Here is a 26,497-nt window from a genome sequence, read left to right on the forward strand (position 1 = left end):
AAGACTCGTGTAAACTGTGATAGATACACTGAAAAAAAAAGAATAGTGTGAAGCAACGAAGTCACTGAATCAAGTGACGAAATTCTGTAAACAACTATGGGAGGGAGAGATACGGAAATAAACAGAAAAAGAAAATTGACTTAGAGTTATGATTCATACAAAATAAAATTTTTAAAACCAATGTATATTGCCAGTTTTAAATTATAGGAATGTGGTATAAGTTTTGTTGATAAGAGAATCAATAAAAAACTGAGAGTTGTTCCCCAATTATATATATATATATACACTCCTGGAAATGGAAAAAAGAACACATTGACACCGGTGTGTCAGACCCACGATACTTGCTCCGGACACTGCGAGAGGGCTATACAAGAAATGATCAAACGCACGGCACAGCGGACACACCAGGAACCGCGGTGTTGCCCGTCCAATGGCGCTAGCTGCGCAGCATTTGTGCACCGCCGCCGTCAGTGTCAGCCAGTTTTCCGTGGCATACGGAGCTCCATCGCAGTCCTTAACACTAGTAGCATGCCGCGACAGCGTGAACGTGAACCGCATGTGCACTTGACAGACTTTTGAGCGAGGGCGTATAGTGGGCATGCGGGAGGCCGGGTGGATGTACCGCCGAATTGCTCAACACGTGGGGCGTGAGGTCTCCACAGTACATCGATGTTGTCGCCAGTGGTCGGCGGAAGGTGCACGTGCCCGTCGATCTGGGACCGGACCGCAGCGACGCACGGATGCACGCCAAGACCGTAGGATCCTACGCAGTGCCGTAGGGCACCGCACCGCCACTTCCCAGCAAATTAGGGACACTGTTGCTCCTGGGGTATCGGCGAGGACCATTCGCAACCGTCTCCATGAAGCTGGGCTACGGTCCCGCACACCGTTAGGCCGTCTTCCGCTCACGCCCCAACATCGTGCAGCCCGCCTCCAGTGGTGTCGCGACAGGCGTGAATGGAGGGACGAATGGAGACGTGTCGTCTTCAGCGATGAGAGTCGCTTCTGCCTTGGTGCCAATGATGGTCGTATGCGCGTTTGGCGCCGTGCAGGTGAGCGCCACAATCAGGACTGCATACGACCGAGGCACACAGGGCCAACACCCGGCATCATGGTGTGGGGAGCTATCTCCTACACTGGCCGTACACCTCTGGTGATCGTCGAGGGGACAGTGAATAGTGCACGGTACATCCAAACCGTCATCGAACCCATCGTTCTACCATTCCTAGACCGGCAAGGGAACTTGCTGTTCCAACAGGACAATGCACGTCCGCATGTATCCCGTGCCACCCAACGTGCTCTAGAAGGTGTAAGTCAACTACCCTGGCCAGCAAGATCTCCGGATCTGTCCCCCATTGAGCATGATTGGGACTGGATGAAGCGTCGTCTCACGCAGTCTGCACGTCCAGCACGAACGCTGGCCCAACTGAGGCGCCAGGTGGAAATGGCATGGCAAGCCGTTCCACAGGACTACATCCAGCGTCTCTACGATCGTCTCCATGGGAGAATAGCAGCCTGCATTACTGCGAAAGGTTGATATACACTGTACTAGTTCCGACATTGTGCATGCTCTGTTGCCTGTGTGTATGTGCCTGTGGTTCTGTCAGTGTGATCATGTGATGTATCTGACCCCAGGAATGTGTCAATAAAGTTTCCCCTTCCTGGGACAATGAATTCACGGTGTTCTTATTTCAATTTCCAGGAGTATATATATGTATATATATATATATATAATCTGTAGAGAACTTGGGTTTGTATGATTGTATGAGCTTTAGTTACGGCGATATAAGTGGTGCATCCTGCACTAGCAACAGTGTTTGTTGCGTTATACGAGTGCACCATCTCATTCGAGACAAAGTTAAATACTCAATGGTGAAGCCTGTCAATAAGAAAGGGGAACTAGCAGCTGGGTGATACTGTCTTTACTACCTCTCTTATCTCTAGGGATTTCCCCTGGTACTTGACATGCAGTAATGCATACTGCTAGGCTGCCCATTAAAATTTAATGTACAATACATCGCCAAGAGACATACCTCATAGTGTGTAATTACCAGAGGGCTTTGTTGGTCTGAGAAATTTATAACTAATATTGAGACGATAGTTCTAGATGGTATAGTTACGTGTTTTTCTTTGCACTGAGTTGGACTCTTATACTGCTCTACAGTCTCTTTATCAGTTATATCAATTTGAATTAAGTCTCGAAGTCCTCAGTGTACTTCACACAGCGTGGCCGTATTATGCATGTTTGGGCATGACCGGATTTAAACCACCAGACTCCTCTCCCCCCTCCAGCCCACGAATAAACCTCCAAAAACATTTGTCATTACGAATTCCCTTATTCCATGTTTCTTTCCACAACAACTCCCAGAAAGGTACTATCATGTGTACGTCTGCGACCCTAATCTGCTTAGGGATCATCAGAAGACACCAAACCAGATTGCTTATAGTGCATTAGAAAGTTTGGGTTTTTCTAACATGAAGGTCATGCAAAATTAGTGTTATTGTAGGGAATAATTGTGGTAGTCTATAACTAGCATGAAGACCCAACTTATTTCTGCACAAATCACAGATATTTAGTAATTGCCAAGGTACTGGCAACTACTGTTCCCTGTTCATAGTATTGTGGACTGGAATGCTGAGATGACGCATTGAACTCAGACAACAATCTCAGAAAAATTAAATTATGTACAGAAAGTTGAAATGGCAGTCTAGCCTCCCAGCTTATTGAAATAATACGTGCCAGTAAATATTAAGCAACTACGACACAAGTCGTCGGTGCGCTCCACTGTCACGGCCGGTGACTCACCCGTCCATTCTCGAAGTCGGCTCCTCCACCGATGGTCAGCCTCGCCTTCGCCTTCATGGCATCCGACAAGGGAATCTGTCAACAGCATCACAGGGCAGCTCAGTAGCGTTGTTCACTCAGCAGAAGTCGGTGAAGATTTATTTTCATGTGCTGTCTTTTGACAGCATAATGTTCCACACATCTTTATATTCTACCAGCTAAACCAGCTTAACCTAACGCCTATACATCAAATTTTAGAGGTTTATCAACACCAAGTTCTATATCAAGAAGGCAAAAGTCCCGCATTCGTGTGTTGGTCCGGCACACAGTCTTGATCTGCCAGGAACATTCTCCAAGTTATATAGTTTCTTGATGCGCTGAAAAGCGTTACCCATGATTTGTGGAGAGGTTTCCATGACCAATTAATTCGACAATGGACATTGAAACCTTCATAGAAGGACAAAAACTGACGTATTCAGTTGATAGTATTGAGGAATTTTGGGGTGTTCCGACATTCAGATGGAAAATGATTCGAGTTGTATAGAAACAAGCGAAGACCTTTACATCAATCGAAAGATCAATGTTTTCATCCAAAAGAAAATAGACAGTTAAAAGTTGCTGCTCTCACTTTCCGATAAAACGTCTGCGAGTCCAGCAGCAGTATCAGAATTTTAAGAAATTTTCACGTTATAATTTACAAATATGTCCCAATAGAAATACGCGTCTACACAGTTATACGAAACGACCTATAACGGTACGGTATCCAGGATTTCAAACCAGGTCCCTGAGTGTCACAGACAATGAGCCTCTGCTTTACAGATTGAATTGCATTGCTTCCTCGCAATGAATGATGAGGTAATAATTACAACATTGCTGAGACATTCCATCTGTCCTTTTCATTTTACTCAATTCCTACATTACTTCATTTTTATTAACATTTGGATTTACAGCTATGTGAAATTTAGACTAAAGTTTCGGAGGCACTTAACAGAGTTGCTCATTTACGAAACTGGCAATCTTCAGAAACGACAAAGAGGGTATGCAGTCACTATTGTGGTTCATCAGTCACGCTGACAAGAAACGACAACATAAAATGTGAGATTTCTGCCGTAGTAAATGTATTTTGGACACTAATAAAATTACTGGATGTGTATTTACATTTATCGGTCCATAGGACGTAGATAATGTACTCCAGACAGAGGAGAGAGCGAACTAAAAGGATATTTTACTATTACTCTGCTATCAGTAAAAGGCAACACATACAAAACAGCCAGTTACATTACGATAATATTGAAGATAAACTACTTCGACTGTTCTGCTAATAGGGGTGGCAGTGACATAGTAGTGACGACAGATGAACATTTGCCAAACAAGGTCTGTGAGAGAGGCAAAAGTATATTTTATGAAATTCAGCTATTTTTATCAAAGAGTATTGCCCATCGGTATCATAGAAAAAATCTCGATAACATCAATATAAACCTTTTTGATCAGGGGAGCAAACAATTTACAGAAACTGTATTATACGTAAATTCTGCAAGTAAACAATAAATAATTCATACAAATTTTCGCAGTGTCAGATACACGGTAATCCTCTATCGTAAGTAGTTTTTCCATTCTTAAGATGGACAAGATTTCTTTGTATGCTGCCTGCTGTGAACGCATACGTGTATGAGAAGCTTCTTGATTTATGTCGATTAAACAAACCAGAAACTGAGAATTTTTGTCTCTCTGTATTTTATCTAATACAATAATGATTTAAGCAAAAAAAGTACAAGAATGTATACGTTCTTTCTTGGCCGCAAATCAAGTACTCTTCCGTCTTTGGAATAGTAATAGAGTCAAGAAAATTTTAAAAAATCATAATTTGAACCTCATTTCATTCATCTTAAAGCAAAATCTCCACACATGACCATAATGTAATCTGAATGTAACGAAATTTTCATCCTCATGGATGGCGTATTTTGAAAACGAGCTGCGATGCAGTAGGAAAAAAATTTTCTAATTAACTTTCGGAACTTGTTTTCCACAGCGGTCGTCAATGAAACTATCATTCATTTCAAATATTCGCCTTGGAATGTAACCATTTTCATAGATCGCTGTACATATTCTCTAGAAGAGTACTTTTTCTACATATGACAGCAAAATTATTTTCTTTAAGAGATTTACTGAGGCTGTGTGCTCAAGCATAGAAAAGGTCTCTACCGTATACTTGCTGACAGTTACGTGGATGGTATATTGGTCAAGGGAAAGTGGCGCAATAACACCTGCATTGATCATACCATGAAGGTTTTCTCGACCGTTTGCCTTTATTTGCTGTTGCATCTTCTGACTCATTTGTTCGTGGTCCATGAAACCTTTTTTCCCTTACGTGTCGGAGTGAACCAAAGCGATATTGTTCGGACAAGGAGGAGATACAGAGAGACAGGAACTACCAATGATATGTCTCGCTCAGGCCACCCAAGGGCTACTACTGCAGTGCATGACCGCTTCCTGCGGATTATGGCTCGGGCAACCCTGAAAGCAAAGCCACCATGTTGAATAACGCTTTTCGTGCAGCAACAGGACGTCGTGCTACAACTCAAATTGTATACAATAGGGTGCATGATGTGCAACTTCGCTCCCAACGCCCATGGCGAGGTCTATCTTTGCAACCACGGCACGATACAACGCAGGCCAACAAGATGCAGTATGGACCAGTCAGAATTGGCATCAAGTTCTCTGCGCCGATGAGTGTCGCATATGTCTTGAACCAGACAATCGCTGGAGACGTGTTTGGAGGCAAACCGGTCAGGCTGGACGCCTTAGACACACTGTCCAGCGAGTGCAGCAAGGTGGAGGTTCCCTGTTGTTTTGGGGTGGCATTATGTGGGTCGTGGAAGGAGCTGTAACGGCTCTACGATACGTGAATGCCAGCCTCCGACGATAGTGTAACGACATCGCCAGTATATTTGCGAAGCATTCGTCTTCATGGACAACAATTCGCGTCCCCATCGTGACACCTTGTGAATGACTTCCTTTAGGATCACGACATCGCTTGGCTAGTGGCCAGCATATTTTCCAGACATGAATCCTATCGAACATGCCTGGTATTGATTGAAAAGGTCTGTTTATGAACAACATGACCCACCAACCACTCTGAGGGATCTAGGCTGATTCGCTGTTTAGGAGTGGGACAATCTGGATCAACAGTGCCTTGATGAACTTGTGGATAGTGTATGCCACAACGAATACAGGCATGCATCAGTGCAAGAGGACATGGTATTGCGTATTAGAGGTACCGGTTTGTACAGAAATCTGGGCCCACATCTCTGAAGGACTCCCTGTATGATGGTACAACACGAAATGTGTGGCAATAAAAATGATGAAAATGAAATTTATGTTGATCTCTACTCCAATTTTGTCTGCAGGTTCCGGAACTCTCGGATCCGAATTGTTGCAAAACATTTTGTTGTGTGTATGTAAATGCTCCGAAAGTATTCTCAAACAACCTCCAAAAATTTATCGGTGGAGTATAGGTTACCTTGCGTGATTTATGACTTACCTATGTAATTTTTTATTTTTATATTATTGCCATCCATACAACAATGACACATAGTGGCAAACCTGATATAGCATTACTACATCTACAAGAAATAGATCATGACCTCACAACAGTCACGTGGAATGTAAATTGTTATACGATCAGAATTAGCTGCGCTCTCTCAGCGTAACGCAGGAAAAGTTACAAATTAGTTCAGTTTTGTTGTGATACGTGTGTCAGTGTTGTGAGAGGTACAGAGATCGGGATTCGACAGAGCTGCAGGGCAGGTGCGGCTCGCTCACCTTGGCGCGCGCTGCGTCCGAGTGCGACTTGTAGCAGAACTCGGCGAGCGCCACCAGGATGGCCAGCAGCAGGCCGCCGATCAGGATGTAGAAGATGCCAGCCACGTTGCTCAGCGACAGCTCGTTCCGCGTCGCGTCCTGCCGACAAGTTATTTGTTTTTAGTGGTCTTTCTGCGTGACTGATAGCAGTCACTGCACATGCTCTGAGATTATTGAATCGTGATGCATACGCAGAGCATCTAAGTGGCCTCCTTATATACCTCCACATTTCCTTCGTAATTTGATTACAGATGTCCTTTCAGTTCATCAGTAACTAGGACTACGAAACAAACAATGCTCTGTGGTTTCGCTTCATTTCCAACAGAAGCAGCTACACGTAAAACCGAAATGACTGTATTTATACCGCCAGTATTTTACTCCAGTCGTGTTGTAGAACTACGCTACTGGCTATTAAAACTGCTACACCAAGAAGAAATGCAGGTGATAAACGAATATTCATTAGACATTTATATTATACTAAAACTGACATGTCATTACATTTTCACGCAATTTGGTGCATAGATCCTGAGAAACCTGCACCCAGAACCAACGCGTCTGGCCGTGATAACGGCCTCGATACGCCTGGGCATTGAGTCAAACAGAACTTGAATGGCGCGTACAGGTACAGATGCCCATGCAGATTCAACACGATGCCACAGTTCATCAAGAGTAGTGACTGACGTATTGTGACGGACCAGTTGCTCGGCCACCATTGACCAAACGTTTTCAGTTCGTGAGAGATCTGGAGAATGTGCTGGCCAAGGAAGCAGTCGAACATTTTCTGTATCCAGAAAGGCCCGTACAGGACCTGTAACAAGCGGTCGTCCATTATCCTGCTGAAATGTAGGGTTTCGCAAGGATCGAATGAAGCGTAGAGCCACGGGTCGTAACACGTATGAAATGTAACGCCCACTGTTCAAAGTGCAGTCAATGTGAACAAGAGGTGACCGAGACGTGTAACCAGTGGCACCCCATACGATCACGCTGCCAGTACGGCGATGACGAATACGCGCTTCCAATGTGCGTTCACCGCGATGTCGCTAAACACGGATGCGACCATCATGATGCTGTAAACAGAACCTGGATTCATCCGAAAAAATGACGTTTTGCCATTCGTGCACATAGGTTCGTCGTTGAATCACGATCGCAGGCGCTCCTGTCTGTGATGCAGCGTCAAGGGTAACCGCACCCATTACCCTCCTGAACCCACCGATTCCATATTCTGCCAACAGTCATTGGATCTCGACCAACGCGAGCAGCAATGTCGCGATACGATAAACCTCAATCGAGATAGGCTACAATCCGACCTTTATCAAAGTCGGAAACGTGATGGTACGCATTTCTACTCCTTACACGAGGCATCACAACAACGTTTCACCAGGCAACGCCGGTCAATTGCTGTTTGTGTATGAGAAATCGGTGGGAAACTTTCCTCTTGTCAGCACGTTATAGGTGGCGCCACCGGCCCCAACCTTGTGTGAATCCTCTGAAAAGCTAATCATTTGCATATCACAGCATCTTCTTCCTGTCGGTTAAATTTCGCGTCTGTAGCACGTCATCTTCGTGGTATAGCAATTTGAATGGCCAGTAGTGTATATGATAAATTTGGAATACCACGTTTTTTATGACGTTTAAAAAATTCATAAACGCTAGCAGTCGAAACACATATCACAATAGACAAACAACCATTGAAAAGGAATTGCTTTCGACAAAACGAATCTTCAAACTGAACGTCACTAAATAAACACAAATGACTTTCAAACTACGATAAGACTCAACTAGAACAACGTTTATTTGCCGCCAGGCTAGATATCACTAACAGTGCATACGTTGTTCCTCCACTCAGACAGGAAACAAACGAAATTATTAATTTATTGAATCAGCCACAATTCCCCGACTGTAAGGTCACGACGCCCCTGGAATTTGCGACGAACAACTGGAAAATCCTTGCTGTAGACCACGGTCTCTTGCCTATAAATATATCAGCAATGGCGCGAATGCTGACTATGAAAGTGGGCACTGTAAGATTAGGATTTATCGTCCCGTCTACAACCAGTTTACTAGAGACGGAGCACAACCCGCTTGGGACACGCGCTGCATAAGAAACTGGATGTATCCTTTCCAAGTAAATATCCCGGTATGTAATATTATGGATTTATAGAAGACATGGAAAATCAAAACATGGTCGCCTGGCCTGGCAGTTGAACTCTAAACCTCCGTCCCACAGTAGTTGGTCCCACTGATTGAGTTCGACTCATTGGTGCCGCTCTTCCGCATAAAGCCTCCACGAAAAAACGGCTGTGAAGTCTTTTTGTAGAATTTGAGTATGATGGTCATGCGAATGTGATGGGAAAACGTAACTATCTGAAAAGTGAGAAATACTGCTACGTGTACACTATCTCCCTGTACTGGATAATTTTATAGAAAATTTATGAAGAGACTACCCTGATGAAGAAAACCTTTTTCTTAGGCTACTTCAACCACCCACATGAAAAAATGGTTCTATAGAACGAAATGAATTTGGAAGAAGTCACGACAAAAGTAAAACCATCATTTGTAGTAGTGCGAAAATTACACTTTTAGCTGTTTAAAGAAGCTGTACAAAGATAAATTGTATTGTCTTGAGAGGAACCGAGAAAATATTAGATTTTTAGTAAGAAAATATACTTGTCATTAACAAATGGCCTAACTTCCCAGTTTCATGGCAGATAACCAAATGAGTCGTCGTCGAAAGTCCTCGTTGCTTTCTTGTCTAAATGTTTATTTCTTCGGTGTTAATCTCTTCAACGAGTTAATTAATTGGAGGACACATACAGTAGCGTGTTGTGTATTCCCAGGAAAATCTTTCTATGAGCATCGAATCTCAATACATGGATCGTAAAAGGTCGGGTTGAAAAACTGTTACCGAAACACAAATGATTTTATTTTCTAGTTGCGATTCCGGACTTGTAGGACAGTATCGCGAAACGAATCCTCACTACATGTTTTACAATGATCTGCAAGAACTTCCCTGTATTTCTATAGATTGAAATGTATCCTCTTGCCACGGGTAATACTTCTCCAACCTTTGCCTCGTTATTCCGGCTACCTCTAGAGTTCACTCAATGAGAAGATGAAAAACAAATTTTGCTTTTAATCAACTTAAAAGCTGCTCGTGTGCACCAGAATAATGCGTGCTTTAGCAACATTAGCGCGGCTCTTTACATAATTTGCATAACTCTCCATAATAGGGAGATAATTTTATTAACCAGATGAATGTTCTCGTAGCATGGTCATCAACGAGTAATAAGCATAAGTAGATCCTGCTACGAGTACATGCCAATATCCCTTAATTAAATAATTAAAAATGCTTATCTCTACACATAAATTTCAAAGGAAGATTATAAAGTAAATAAATCTGAAAATAAAGTAACACAGATGACATTCGTTTGTTTTTCCCTGTGTTTTAACTTCAAGAACACTTTAGCACCAGTACCTCTTCACAGCATAATACGTTGTCTTTCTGCTCTGATAATTTTTGCGATTGTTTTTCTCTGAGAATGTCTGTTATCGAAGTTAGTATATGCGAAACGAAAGGCGCATGCAGTCCATAAGGAAATTATGATGGTCGACATTTTAGGTAGTTTCTGTACAGGTACTATTCGCTATCTGAATGTGTTGTTCTTGATCTGAATAGTATTGTTGAGCTATCGTTCGTGCGCTCTATCTCAAAAAACGGGTACCTCTTGCCATCAGAATTCACGTATCGGAGTGGAGGGACATTAAGACATTTATGTCTGCACAGCGAAAAACATTAGAATGTAGACATGTCACTGTGAAAGCTACACAAAATGAAGAGCGAGTATCCACAGCCACACAAAGACAGAAAAGGAATTGGGGTAACGCACAGGCATAATTAATCTGTCATGAGTTATTGGAAAGTAGGGACCTTTTATATCAAAATCTCGGTGAATGTATTAGTCTTACAAAATTCTGTCCACAAATTTCACAGTCACACTGCGTATAGAGGGTGATTCAGCTGCCGCTACCAATGTCGTTTTATGCGACCCGCAATGTTATTCTGACCTTCTAAAACAGCGCGCAAGATCAGGACTACACAAAAAAATAAGCAGGACCTTTCTGTAGGAAATATAATACAGTTAGATTTTCTACTGGGATACGTTGGAGGCCATGGTTTTCGAGTTATTCAAGAAAAAACATACAAAAGTGACTGTCAAACGCACCTCCAACCCACACAAATCACTCACCAGTCAGGATTTCTGGTGTTGCGCTAAAATATTTTGTGTGTCAATTTAGTGTTGATCAATATAAGTAAAGAGAGAATTGTCTGAATACTTTCACTTTTACTCTGTATCAAATTTGTATCAAATAATGTAGAAGTTTACCAGCACAGTCATTCATTATTTTTCAAAGGAAACGTTTCATAGTAATAATTCATGCAGTGGTAGGAGGGAGTGTTGTGAAAAAGATACCTGAAATCTTGGTCGGTGGGGGCTCAGTGTGGGTGTGTGTGTCCTTGTCAGAGTCACTTTTGTACGTTTCTCTTGAATCACTTGAAAACTACGGCCTCTAGAGGACATGTATCACAGAACAAAATTTAGCTACTTTAAATAATCAACAAAATGCCCACGTTCGTTTTTTTCTGTAGTTTTTGCGTAGCGAGCGAGAGAGTATGAAAGTCTCGCACGTGAATTTTTAAGGCCAAATATAAGATTGCTGGTTGCATAAAACTAAATCGGTAGGGGCAGCTGAATCACCCTGTGTATGACGAGGATGTTGTATTGTAGTGTAATTATGGGTAGTAACGGCAGCTTCAGCTATCGAAATCCTGCCCACACTTTCCACAGTCACGCTGCGTGTACATGGCAGTGATCTTCTGTTGAACTGAAACTATGAGTAGTGACGGCAGCAAAGTGCAGGAGGGTCGCCAGTTTGATCTGCTGAAGGCACGTAACACGCACCTGCTTGTCGCTGTGCTTGCACTCGGTGCGGTCGTACCACCAGCGGTTCTTCAGCTTGGTCAGCTCACCGTTCTCGATCAGCGTCAGAACAGCCAGGTTAATCGGGTCCCTGCAACGATTAAAGACGTCTGTGAAGCACAACTTGCTAGAGCTGTCACATAAAATATTAAACTTCAATTACCAGTTTTGTCTGAGACTGACTTTCCATTAATGCTCATACAGCTGTACAATGCCATGCGAGACGGAGAAGTGAGCTATACCCGGATCGAAATTCCGACAGTCTAGTTAGGAGGTTTCTCTGAAGGTTAGAGAAATGCCAGCCTGACCACATCTCTGTGTCAGAAACTCAATGCCTTCCCTTCTCGACCTCCTCCCACACTCAGAGTGAATGCACGAACACCTAGTGACAGTAGGAAGTTTAGCCAGTTTTCATTCAGACGTCACACGCATGTTTCTCTTTTATACCCACAATTGCGAAGACAGAAAAGGCACCGACATAATTAAAAAAATAATACTTATCTGAAGCTGGTGCCGGTGAGTGCAGCCAACAAGACAGACAAATATGAACTGAATTCGTAGCATCTGCTCCTGACGGGTGTTGATATATATCAACGGGGAGAGGTGAAATGTGTGCCCCGACCGCGACTCGAACCCGACATATCCTGCTTATGTGGCAGATGCTCTATCCATTTGAACCACCGAGGAACAGTGGATAGTGCGGCTGCAGGGATTATCTCGCTTACGCCTCCCGCGAGATCCACATTCTCACCTTGTGTGTCCACACACTACATTCGTCGTGTCCCACCCCAATACACTCATCACTTGTGGAAGTCATTCTAACCCAGTCCCGTAACAATTCGGGGAATATGTGTGCATCCGCACAGAAGAAGAAGGTCATGGCCGGTACTGCCAGAATTACAGGGTGAGTCACCTAACATTACCGCTGGATATGTTTCGTAAACCACATCAAATACTGACGAATCGATTCAACAGACCGAACGTGAGGAGAGGGGCTAGTGTAATTAGTTAATACAAACCATAAAAAAAATGAACGGAAGTATGTTTTTTAACAGAAACCTACGTTTTTTTTAAATGGAACCCCGTTAGTTTTGTTAGCACATCTGAACATATAAACAAATACGTAATCAGTTCCGTTTTGTCGCATTGTAAAATGTTAATTACATCCGGAGATATTGTAACCTAAAGTTGAGGCTTGAGTACCACTCCTCCGCTGTTCGATCGTGTGTATCGGAGAGCACCGAATTACGTAGGGATCTAAAGGGAACGGTGATGGACCTTAGGTACAGAAGAGACTGGAGCAGCACACTACATCCACATGCTAACACCTTTTTATTGATCTTTTTCACTGACGCACATGTACATTACCATGAGGGGTGAGGTACACGCTGGACGGGCGTTTCATAGGACTTGGAGGACACATAAATTCGCCAGCCCGTTCTCCTAATCTTACACCTCTGGACTTCTTTCTGTGAGGCACATTAAAGGAGAATGTGTACCGTCGTGTGCCTACAACCCCAGAGGATATGAAACAACGTATTGTGGCAGCCTGCGGCGACATTACACCAGATGTACTGCGGTGTGTACGACATTCATTACGCCAGAGATTGCAATTGTGTGCAGCAAATGATTGAACATCTATTGGCCTGACATTCCGGGACACACTCTATTCCACTCCGTAATTGAAAACGGAAACCACGTGTGTACGTGCACCTCACCCCTCATGGTAATGTACATGTGCGTCAGTGAAAAAGACCAGTAAAAAGGTGTTAGCATGTGGACGTAATGTGCTGTTCCAGTCTCTTCTGTACCTAAGGCCCATCACCGTTCCCTTTGGATCCCTACGTAATTCGGTGCTCTCCGATACACACGATCGAACAGCGGAGGAGTGGTACTCAAGCCTCAACTTTAGGTTACAATATCTCTGGTTGTAATTAACATTTTACAATGCAACAAAACGGAACTGATTACGTATTTGTTTATATGTTCAGATGTGCTAACAAAACTAACGGGGTTCCATTTAAAAAAAACGTAGGTTTGTGTTAAAAAGCATACTTCCGTGTATTTTTTTAATTGTTTGTATTAACCAGTTACACTAGCCCCTCTCCTCACGTTCGGTCTGTGGAATCGATTCGTCAGTATTTGATGTGGTTTACGAAATATATCCAGCGGTAACGTTAGGTGACTCACCCTGTATATACTTATATGGATATGGTGCCTGTTCTTTCGGACATATTCCCCGAACTCTTAAGGGACTATATTAGAATGTCTTCCACGAGTAAAGAGCGTGTTGGGGTGCACAATACGAATGTAGTGTGTGGACATACAAGTTGAGAATGTGGGTGTCACGGGAAGTGAGTTCGAGATACTACCTGCTGTTGCACTATCCTATGTGCCTCGCTGAATCAGATGGATAGAGTGTCTGCTATGTAAGCAGGAGATCCCCGGTTAGAATCCTGGTCGGGGCACACATTTTCACCTGTCACCGTTTATATATATAAACGCCCGTCATCAGCTGAAGGTACTAATTCAATTCATATTTCGTTCTAGACGGCTGCAGGTCATCAATATCCATATAAGTAAACAGACAAATGGCTGAAGAGGACGAAAAAGTAATTTTTGTTCCACATTTTGCCTGCAATACTACGGGCTTCTTCTGTAACCACGCGTATGGATAGCGTCCAATAATTAACTTTCTCCGTTATGAGAATAAACAGTAACGAGTTCCGTAAGTGAGTTTTCATTTCCAGACATCGCATTTTCTTTGATTTTTAGGAAGACAGTAGGGAACTGACAACGTATGCTTAAAATCTCCGTGGTGAGGTTCTTCCTTACCTATTTTACACGCAACTAATGTATAGCCACCAGCTAATGATCATCTCTTATGTCAGAAAAAGGACACACATGCAGAATTTTGAAAATTTCTATGCGAAGGTGCACTGATATGCAAATTTTCGTTGTCGCTGAATGAATTAAGTTTCAAAGATATCAAACAGTTGGCTCACGTAATCGCACAGCTTTTCTGATTTGTATAATAGCTTAATAGTTTACAAGGTCTACCCATGAGTATACTATCACCTATGATCAGAGTTGCGCTGTACTAAGACTAGGCCGTATTAATTCAATACATAAATGAAGTAGTAAATGGTAGGGTTACCGGTACTATTGATAGCATTGGTACAGAAAGTAACATAAATAAATATGTGATAGCGAAACTAAGAGCCGACACTTGTCTTTCTTTTTCGTTTATTTGTTTCTTTGTTTGTATCTTTCGCACGTAATTAGAGCCACACATGGATCAGTATTAGTCTAATGCATGTTCTGTATCCTTACGAAATGTAAAGTGCAAGTGATAAGGGGAAACAAATTTGTTGATCGTTTACCTTACGTGCTCTTATCTAACCAAACAATTACTTTCGGTGCAAGTTTAGTATTACATGCGCAGACATAAAAATGTACAAAATATTATTTCCGTTTTTTGTACTCAATAGAACCTTCTTCATCACGACAAAAGGCAAGCGTTTCTTGTTATTGTTAATAAGTGCGAAATTTCTTTAGGAATAACTGACCCATGTTTTATATAGCTCGACGAAGTATCAAAGAGATGTGTGATATGTTTCCTTTTGTGTTGTTTTAATTTTTTTGAGGAATTGCGTTTTCTAGTCCTATGTAATAAATCTGTATTGATTTTTATGTTTGCTACAATATCATTCACGGTACAAATCAACAATATCCGAATGAAACTTGAATTAAATATTGACAATTTCAATTTCGCTATAAATACTGTTTATTTGTAAGTAGCAGGAAAGAGGACAGCTGCGTAGATCGAAAACGTTCCGTAGGATACGAGTCCCTTCATATATCCTCACTCAGTTTCTAGCTGATTCATCGCTTCAAATTTCGACGGTAAACTAGTTAAACCTTGAGCGAATACGCAAATAAAGCGATCGAAATCAGGAATGTTAAAGGGTATGGAACACACCTAATGTACGGGTAACGTTGTTACGATCTTAACTGACCAAAGCTATCAGGAAATCTATCGTTGTCTACGCTTACTTGTGATGGTCTACGGTAGCCTAAGGCGCACTTAAAATTCCGAGCACGATCGGTGAAGAGCCGCTATACTCGTAAATTTTTTATTGAACCCTGGCGTTCATTAATTAAACGACAAGTTCTTTGTCACTAATACATTCCTCATACACCCAAGGAATTTAAAATGATTCTATTGCTCGGAACTAGTTGTTTATAAGAATATGCACTCCACTTACATCTGAGATGCTCTGTTTCCTGTTTGTTAATCACTAGTGATTTATGGATACTGTGTGCAGCTTAATTCAAGATGACATGCCGTGATTTCAAAGCGGTATCTTTCCAGTGGTATTGTGTCATACACTCCATACACTTGACCGTTGTTTCAACGCAGCAGTAAGAAATACGAACACTGAATAGTGCACCACGACGCAATTATATTTTCTTGCTGGTTTTGCAAAGCGATGTAATGACGCAAAAAGAAACGACGTCTTAGGTTACATCTGACATTTATAAAGGCGATAATTTCTATCAAAATTAAAATCTAGTGTTAATTTATTGTTTGTTGTTACATTCTATGACTGTCTGCGAGACCTTAGTTGACGAGGAAGGAATCTCTCGCACTGCCATTACTGAAGCAGAACCGGGAGTAGAGGCATCTGACCGGAAATTTACTTGTGTCACCATACTTTGCCTGCAACACTACGGCTTTAGAGAAGATGTGGCTGACATAACGGCATCAGAGTGTCTGAGGAGGAAATTACTGTCGGTAAACCATGGGGAGAATTAGGGATCATCTGTAATTGACAACAGTTCAATAAAAAATCACACATATAGAAAAGTGAAAATACTTGATTCATTGTAAATCAGCAATTAATGCTGTTGTATGAATTCCTCAAAGTATAACAGCCTTTCGTATTGGATCGCAAATATAATTGCAACCCATAGACTGGTTGCTAAATGTTTGACGTATGAGGACTATTACTAAAGAGCTGTGGTTGATTTGTTGGGCTAGATTGAGCGCTAGGTTAATGAGGGGTAACCTGTAATAGTAGATATTACCCTTACCTGAAAAGTGTGATATACTGCCGGATAATTTACATAACTAGAGGATAAGCTGAAATTTCTTATTCATTTTATACGTACAGAAAACGCATTAAGATTCACTGTTGAGAAGCAAGTCGTATACACGCACGAAGGGGTTGTCTTGCGGTCACTGTTGCACGATTGGTCGATGCTTATCTGACCTTAGAGGCGGGTGCAATAACCTCTCGGCAGTGGAGGGCCACCGTCAGCCGGTGATCCTGTCTCGGATACGGGGGATTACTGGGGCAGCCCTCGGAGGCGGGATGTGCTGGCTCAGCGTTCACTGTTCGTTATGAGCGACGTTCGCTTACCGAGTGTCGTCGTAATTTCCCTATAATTATGGCTAAGGAACTGGGAGATTGAGTCAGCTGATATCAGTTTCCTATAATTATAATGGTGGGCCCATATGGCATCTGTGTTGGGTCGCGTCAATAAGAACATTTGCAAGTTTCCCGTGGTACAATGGTGTTGGTGATTATCTGTGGCGACCGTTTCTTACACAACAATTCAAGAGTTCCAACGAATCTTGTCTAAGTTCAAACATATCTGGGGGATTGGTAAGCGAATGTTTAAGATGATGATGGCTCTTGTGTTCCAAGTACAGATGCTTCACATACTTTCCTAACTGTTCCAGATCTCCCTTTACATTCCACATAAGAAATCGGTTGCGGATTTCATCACGATAGGAGTGGATTGTCGATTCTGCATGGAAAATACGAGTGCTTTTGCAAAATGTTTTTTCAGGATTACTTTCGTAAATATTATTGGAAATTACACTACTGGCTATTAAAATTGCTACACCAAGAAAAAATGCAGATGATAAACGGGTATTCATTGGACAAATGTATTATACTAGAACTGACATGTAATTACATTTTCACGCAGTTTGGGTCCATAGATCCTGCGAAATCATTACTCAGAACAACCACCTCCAGTCGTAATAACGGCCTTGATACGCCTAGGCCATGAGACAAACAGAGCTTGGATGGCGTGTACAGGTACAGCTGCCCATGCAGCTTCAACACGATACCACAGTTCATCAAGAGCAGTGACTGGCGTATTGTGCCGGGCCAGATGCTCGGCCACCATTGACCAAACGTTTTCAGTTCGTGAGAGATCTGGAGAATGTGCTGGCCAGGGATGCAGTCGAACATCTATGTATTCAGAAGGCCCGTACAGGACCTGCAACATGCGGTAGTGTGTTATCCTGCCGAAGTGTAGGGTTAAGCAGGGATCGAATGAAGGGAAGAGTCACGGGTCGTAACACATCTGAAATGTAACGTCCACTGTTCAAAGTGCCGTCAATGTGAACAAGAGGTGACCGTGACATGTAATCAATGGCACGCCATACCATCACGCCGGGTGGTACGCCAGTATGGCAATGACGAATACGCGCTTCCAATGTGCGTTCACCGCGGTGTCGCCAAACACGAATGCGACCATCATGATGCTGTAAATAGAACATGGATTCATCCGAAAAATGACGTTTTGCCATTCGTGCGCCCAGTTTCGTCGTTGAGTACACCATCGCAGGCGCTCCTGTCTGTGATGCAGCGTCAAGGGTAACCGCAGCCATGGTCTCCGAGCTGATAGTCCATGCTGCTGCAAACGTCGTCGAACTGGTTGTTGTCTTGCAAACGTCCCCATATGTTGACTAAGGGATAGAGACGTGGCTGCACGATCCGTTACAGCCATGCGGATAAGATGCCTGTCATCTCGACTTCTAGTGATTCGAGGCCGTTGGGATCCAGTACGGCGTCCGTATTACCCTCCTGAAGCCACCGAATCCATATGCTGCTAACAGTCATTGGATCTCGACCAACACAAGCATCAATTTCGCGATACGATAAACAGCAGTAGCGATAGGCTACAATCCGACCTTTATCAAAGTCGGAAACGTGATATTACGCATTTCTTCTCCTTACGCGAGGCATCACAACAAAGTTTCACCATGCGACGCCAGTCAACTGCTGTTTGTGTATGAGAAATCGGTAGGAAACTTGCCTCATGTCAACGCGTTGTAGGTGTCGCCACCGGCGCCAACCTTGTATGAATGCTCTGAAAAGCTAATTATGTGCATATCACAGCATCATCTTCCTGTCAGTTAAATTTCGCGTGTATAGCAAGTCATCTTCGTGGTGCAGCAATTTTAATGCCCAGTAGTGTATCTCTCGCCTCTAATATTTTCGCTACATGGACGTGAGCCCCTCTGAGTATGTTTCGCTTTGTACAGAATTTTCTGGCAGTAGCATTGAGAGCATATTCCGAAAAAATACACGCCCTCGTGTGGTACATCTGCTAAGACATGGCAGAGAATGGAAGACAGGATATTTACGAGAGGCTTTCAATACGTTAAGCTACACTTTTTCTTCTCTCAAAGCAGGTTGGCTTTATTCAGGATTACAACACACCTTTCGCCATCGCAACTGATGTGTACGAAGATGATTTGATATGAGACAAATGCAAAAAATGGTTCAAATGGCTCTGAGCACTATGGGACTCAACATATGTGGTCATCAGTCCCCTGTACCTAGAACTACTTAAACCTAACTAACCTAAGGACATCACACACATCCATGCCCGAGGCAGGATTCCAACATGCGACCGTAGTGGTCACGCGGTTCCAAACTGACGCGCCTAGAACCGCACGGCCACAACAGCCGGCTGAGACAAATGCTCTTGAGCATATTTAGAGTACTGGAATTTAGTAGAGTTAAATTACAGGATGCCGACGGAATTCGATTGCGCAATGAGACACTAAAACTTGCAGATGAGTTACGCTGTTTGGCCAGCAAAATCAGAAGCAGAGACGACATAAAAAACAGACAGACAATAATGAAAAAACATTTCTGAGAAAAGAAGCATTTTAACATGCAAGATAAATTTAAATGTTTGAAAGTCTTGTGAAGGTATTTCATGGGAGTGTAGCCTCTAACGGAAGTGAAACGTGGACGATACACAATTTAACGAGAAGAGACTAGAAGCTTCCGAAATGGGGTGCTGCAGAAGAATGCTGGAGATTAGATTGGTAGGTAGAATTATTAATAAGGGGCTATTGAATGAAACTGACGAAACGAAGGGATCAGTTGATAGCACATACCCTGGAATACCAGTCTCTGAGGAAAGAATGGAGGTTTAAATTTGCAGAGGGACCCTAGAGTTCGAATGCAGTAAGCAGGTTCAAATGGATACAGGTAGCAGTACGTATGCAAAGATGAAGAGTCTTGCAAGAGATATAATTGCGTGGAGAGATCCATCACACCGGTCTTCCTATTAAAGACCTGAACAACAACACCTTGAAAAATTTCCCAAGATGCAGTAGATTTCAGTCAAACAACGAAGCTATTTAGTGGACATTCATTTAGCTATTATGTTACAGAATACAACTATGTATAGAGCTACAACATCTGAGTAGCAGCGAATCTAACTAGACATTCTCTCTCAGTCGTAAGGAGTATGCTAATGTAGGATGGAGAATGAGACCAGAAACCTTTAGTGGAGCGGGCAGTGAACCTAAGTGGCAAAGGCTAGGATTTCAATAGTGATAGCCGCATCACTAGATTTTCTTTAATAATCACGACATCAGGCATATATCTTGAAGTATGCTGGCGGGGCGATTTAAACTGGACTCACCATATAATACCTATCGCCGAAAAGGCAAATGCCAGACCGAGATTCATTTAAAGACCTCTCAAGAGTACAGTCCATTCAAGAATGAAGTAGCTTAAAAAATCATCGTTCTATCGATATTTGTTCATTGTTCGTTAGCATTTCGGGCTTACCAGGTATGAATGATGGAGGAACTAGAGAAGTCCCTAACAAGAGTAGCGTCTTTCCTAACGAGTTCGTTTAGCAAGCACGAAAGACTGAGCGGCGATGCCCTACACATTTCACTGGCTGATGCTGTAAAAGAGTTGCTGTGCATCAGGAAGCGATTTTTCTGTTCAGCTGCCGAGGGCTTACGTTCCTAGAAGAGTAGGCAAATGTACTGCATCCCCCCACAAATGTATATCGTGAAAAGACCATAAAGAGAGAATGAAGAGACCATGAAGAGAGAATAGAGCTCATTCAGAGGTTTGCAAGAATTGTTCTTCCATCTACCATCCGCGGATGCGATACTGCAGGGAGGAAGTGATAGTGGTACATGAAATACCATGTATTACAAACCGCAGCATGGTTTGTAGGTGTAGAAGGTAATGGATTGTATTCGGGAGGTTCAAATCCCGCTTCAATAATCTAGGCTTACGATTTCCATTACCTTAAGGTACCTGTGGGGATGGTTCCTTTGAGGTAAACACAGCCGAATTGCCTCACCGCTGCGAGCCTGTGCCGTGTATCTATTGATTTCGTTGTTGATAGGTCTTCAAAGCGTCGTCTTCTTTCTTTCTACGTAAACTGTACAGACACGTATATATTCCATCAGGTCTACTTGCATTCCCATGTGGAGCAACTTTAGTCGATTTTCCTATTCCAAATGAATATCTCTTATTCCTGAGTTCATGTATGGTTACTAAGAGGAATTGCACAGTCATCTTCCACAGTTAAAGTATTGTGGACGAATAAGTTCAGAATTTCGGCTTTTTTCCGCCTCATTTCAAATATAGTCACTGGTAGACTGTACATATTCCTTAGATGAGTTTGTTGTCTTTTAGTAGGACCATAACTAGTTAGGAAATTTTTCAGATCAGTAGACAAAATTTAAAATCCAATTCATTTCCAGACTCCGTACTGCTCTTCTTGTATGTTACATGTTGTATTTTAACCGGGGACCTAGAAATGACGGAGAGGCTCCGTCCCAGCCGCAGCCGCAGCCGCAGTGGTCCACAACCCCACGACGACTATCGCAGTCCTCTTCACTCCTCCGCCGCCCCACACCGGACCCAGGGTTACTGTGCGGTTCGGTCCCCAGTGGACACCCCCCACCCCAGGGAACGTCTCACCCCAGACGAGTATAGCCCCTGTGTTTGCTTGGTGGAGTAATGGTGGTGTACGCGTACGTGCTGAACTTGTTTGCGTAGCAATCGCCGACATAGTGTAACTGAGGCGAAATGAGGGGAACCAGCCCGCATCCGCCGAGGCAGATGGAAAACCGCCTAAAAACCATCCACAGGCTGGCCGGCTCACCGGACCTCAACACTAGTCCGGATTCGTGCCGGGGACCAGGCGCTCCTTCCCGCTCCGGAAATCCGCTACTGCTCTTCTTACATTATTTTTATTCTTTTTCTTCTCACTGAGCTTCTCTTTGTCAGTAAAGCGTCGATCTCGCTTAAATCTGTGATGGAGAGCACTTTGTTTACGGTAACGCTGAGTGTCGCGTGAAGCACCTTACAATCAATCTTCATTACCAATGAATCCATCAACATATTCGCAAGATGAAACTAGCGTCGCGCATTTCGTATCTCGCAAAGTACTCCTTCTTCAGATTTCTAAATAAACCGAATGAGACGGCTCTGTGATGACGAAATTGTCCTCAACTACCACAGTCTGAAGAGGCAGACTACATCAGTCCAGATCACATGGATGTAACTTTGCCATGGTCTCTCTAAATCGGAAGCCAGTATAAACGAACGCGGCCGATTTCCATCTCAGCCTGGTCCTATGGTACTTAGTGCTCTGTCTATAATTATCACGCAGTTGACAACGACGAACCCTAATGCTTTTATTCTCATCCGGAAAAGGTAAGGAAATGGTCATTTTCAGTCCACGTTCTGTGTTTTGTTAGGTATACCACGGTCGCCGTAAATCAGTTCTGGTGAATTCTATGGGCGTGGCTTCAACTACCATTTCTTCAGTCTTGCAAACTAATCGTGTCCCGGAGGTTCGAGTCCTCCCTTGGGCATGGGTGTGTGTGTGTTTGTCCTTATAATAATTTAGGTTAAGTAGTGTGTAAGCTTAGGGACTGATGACCTTAGTAGTTAAGTCCCATAAGATTTTACACCAATTTGAACATTTTTAATCGTGTCCTCTCCCAATGTCCTCAAAGTCGGCACCTCACATATGCAGTCCACTAGCCACTGCCGAATGTATAGCGGAGGGTGCTTCGTATCAATAATCAGTATTATCGTTTATCTGTTATATTCCCTTGTCATACTGAATAGTGTGTGAAATATAAGTATCTATCGGTATCCTTCTGTGTGTTTCATAAATCTCTTAGATTTTTCTCATGATACGTGGGATATACGAAGAGACTCCATCCACAAACGTCATACCGCAGTGGCCGAGCGGTTATAAGCGCTTCAGTCCACGGTAACAGGTTCGAATCCTGAATCCTGTCTCGGGCATGGATGTGTGTGGTGTCCTTAGGTTGGTTAATTTTAAATAGTTCTACGTTCTAGGAGACTGGTGACCTAAGATGTGAAGTCCCATAGTGCTCAAAGCCATTTTTGAACCATTTTTGAAAAGTCATACGTAGTCGTAAAGAGGTTTTTTAAATTTGCCTAGCAATGTTTCGCGAGATCTATATCGTCTTCCTTCCAAGAATTCCCATTTAAGTTCACGAAGTGTTGTTACACTGTTATATGGGCTTCATATACCAATACCGCCTGACAAAAAAGTGAAACACCGAGAAGATATGGTCGGATGTAGATGTACGTAACATTGTACAGGTATACATCATCAACGAGTATGTAAGCAGGTAGAGTTGCAACTGTCTTTGAGATGTACAACGGCCACCAGAGTGCATTAGCGTTGTCCATGTTGTCAGAAAGCCTGGTAGAGTACGTAAAGGGCGTGAACAGCGACAGATGAAAGACCACTGAGAATGCATGGTGAAGCACGTACTTGTACGAGACAGTGTTATCAGCACCCTCCATTAAATCCGACAGAGTCTGAAAGGGGCTTCATTGCGGGACTCAATTTCGTCAGTTAGTCGAATTGTGCAGTATCTACACATGTGGGGCATTCCCTTGTGTCACTGGCTATATGTTTGGCTGTATGAGAATGTTAAGGCAGGCATATTCGTCCTCAAGTGTTAAATAACAGTCCACTGTCTGCCACATGTGACAGTCACCGTACTGTGCAATTCGTAGCACCATCACACATGCGTCTGCCATCTGAGAATAAGTAATGAACTTCGCGCAGCCGTCTGTGTCATCCCGCGCCATTGGTCGAATTCCAGTACCAACCAGGCTAAGGAAACTGGAAATTTGTAGTAAGCTCCTACGGCACAAAACTGCTAAGGTCATCAGTCCCCAGGCTTACGCAGTACTTAATCTAACTTAAACTAACGTACGCTAAGTACAACACACACAACCGTGCCTGATGGAGGGCTCGATCCTCCGACGGGGCTAGCCGCCGAGCCGTGGCAAGGCGCCTCAGACAGCACGGCCCAAGCTAAGGAGTCACCTCCCCATGCTCAGGGTGCCGTTCAGACCACAACACAAACGACTGTGTTTGGAGTGGTGTCATGAATGGGGAAGTTGGATTGCTGATGAATGGCAGCGGATTGTGTTCCGTGTTGAATCCCGTTGCTACACTACCCCAGGTGAATAGCGTCGGCGATTGTAGCGACGAGCTGTGCACAGGTCCCTGTCTGCCAATGTTTTGGAGAGGGCACAGCGGTGTTACTCCTGTCATCAAGGTTTGAGGAGCCGTCGGGTATGATTTCAGGGTATGTCTGGCAGTGACTGAGGGAACCGTGACGGCACAACTATACGTCACTAGTATCCTGCGTCCTAATGTGTGTCTCTCTATATGACAGTATTGTGATGCTGTTTTTCAACAGGGCAATGCTCGTCCACTCGTTACACGTGTCTCGATGAACTGTTCGCGTGATATTCAGGAACGCTCGTGGGTAGCAGAATCACCAGATATGTTCCCAATAGATCATGTTGGCCAACTCGGACGACAGCTCTGCCCTAATGTCAGTATCCACGATATCAAGGATCAGTTAGGCCTACAAAGTTGTGGGCCAGTTTGCGTCAGGATAGAATTCAACAGCTTTACGACAATCCTTTCAATCAGTTCAGTGCGTGAATCTAGGCCAGAGGGAGTGAAACATCATACCGATAATTGGACCCATACTGCCAAGTTTTCTGTAAATTTCACATGACGTAGAAATCACTGGCATGGCATCACATGCTCTCTCAATAGTGAAGCCACATTTCGTTTCCTACTGCTGTTACACTCCTTTTGTCAGGCAGTGTACAGCGTAGTATGAACCTTGCAACAGGTGCGTATTCGATGTCTGTTGTCATGGTATTTGATAAGATTTCCAGATACTGGGACAGAGGAGCCGAACGCGCTAACGCTTGGTATGTGGTTTCCTTTACAGTGCTTTTGCCCTTTGTAATACGGATCGTTCAGTTACAGAATGCCTTAAAATATACACTTAAAAAAAAAGAAACATGCACCGTGGTGGAATTGTCCAAGTGTGATGGTAGACGTACATCTATAGACAAGAGAATGATTACAATTTAAAAAAAAAAGCTGGATGATTTGTTCAAGAGGAAGAGTTTCACAAATTGAGCAAGCAGTTATTCGGATTGGTATTTTGTGATAGCGTTGTTGGATCTCACATACTGTCCAACTGGCGCGTTAGACAGTCAAAATTCCGATATGTTTGGACGGTCCTGCCGGTAATGCCCCAAACTTTCTCAACTGTGAGAGATCTGGCAACCTTGGTGTGGCCAAGGCACGGTTGGGCCGTGAGTGACCTGCTATGAAATGACATTGTACCCCAGACCATCACTCCTGGTTGTTGGGGTGCATGCCGGATGACGGTGAGATTGGTGTCTTCCACACACACACCCCCTCCCCCACATGTCTCTAGACACATTATGGTCGTCAGGGCCTCAACCTCACTGACTGGAGTAGCACTGACTCCTGTAATGCACCCCACTTCAAACTGAGCCCCAGTGATATCCCAATGGTTGCATCGCGGGAGCCACACAGCACAGCAGTACGTCCACGATATTCTGTTTTCGTTGCTCTTCATGGCAAGCGAACATAGGCTTACATTTCTGCAATATGAAGCCCTCCTGCGAAGACCAAGAGTTTCCTCTGCTTGGTTTCGTGCCTGGCAAACATCACCTTGACCAGCAAGGTTGCTGGACCCCTTCCAATTGCTAACGTTTGGAGCATGGGGCATCGTCTCAGTTTTGCGACTGGATTCGTGATTTCCTGTCAGGAAGGTCGCAGTTCGTAGTAATAGACGGCAAATCATCAGGTAAAGCTGAAGTGATATCAGCTTGTTCCCCAGGGAAGCGTCCTGGGACCTCTGTTGTTCCTGATCTATATAAATGTCCTGGGTGACAAATTGAGCAGCTCTCTTAGGTTGTTCGCAGATGATGATGTAATTTACCGTCTAATAAGGTCATCCGAAGACCAGTATCAGTTGCAAAGCGATTTAGAAAAGATTGCTGTATGGTGTGGCAGGTGGCAGTTGAGCTAAATAACGAAAGGTGTGAGGTGATCCACATGAGTTTCAAAAGAAATCCGTTGGAATTCGATAACTCGGTAAATAGTACAATTCTCAAGGCAGTCAATTCAACTAAGTACCTGGGTGTTAAAATTACGAACAACTTCAGTTGGAAAGACCACATAGATAATATTGTGGGGAAGGCGAGCCAAAGGTTACGTTTCATTGGCAGGACACTTAGAAGATGCAACAAGTCCACTAAAGAGACAGCTTACACTACACTCGTTCGTCCTCTGTTAGAATATTGTTGTGGGATCCTTACCAGGTGGGATTGACGGAGGACATCAAAAGGGTGCAAAAAAGGGCAGCTTATTTTGTATTATCTCGTAATAGGGGAGA

General features: G+C 43.4%; 1 protein-coding gene across 2 annotated transcripts in view; it reads right to left on the minus strand.

Moving 5' to 3' along the window:
* LOC126267159 (glutamate receptor 1-like) overlaps positions 1–26,497 on the minus strand; it is a 1,368,697-nt gene that overhangs the window by 23,454 nt on the left and 1,318,746 nt on the right. For both annotated transcript variants that reach the window (XM_049972106.1, XM_049972105.1), the window contains exons 16-18: positions 11,608–11,716; positions 6,608–6,745; positions 2,807–2,881 (exon numbers count right to left, since the gene is read on the minus strand). In XM_049972106.1, the coding sequence (XP_049828063.1) occupies positions 2,807–2,881; positions 6,608–6,745; positions 11,608–11,716 (322 nt within the window). The remainder of the gene's footprint in view (positions 1–2,806; positions 2,882–6,607; positions 6,746–11,607; positions 11,717–26,497) is intronic.

Source organism: Schistocerca gregaria, chromosome 4 (assembly GCF_023897955.1).
Source record: "Schistocerca gregaria isolate iqSchGreg1 chromosome 4, iqSchGreg1.2, whole genome shotgun sequence".
In the NCBI taxonomy this organism is placed as follows: Eukaryota; Metazoa; Arthropoda; class Insecta; order Orthoptera; family Acrididae; genus Schistocerca; species Schistocerca gregaria.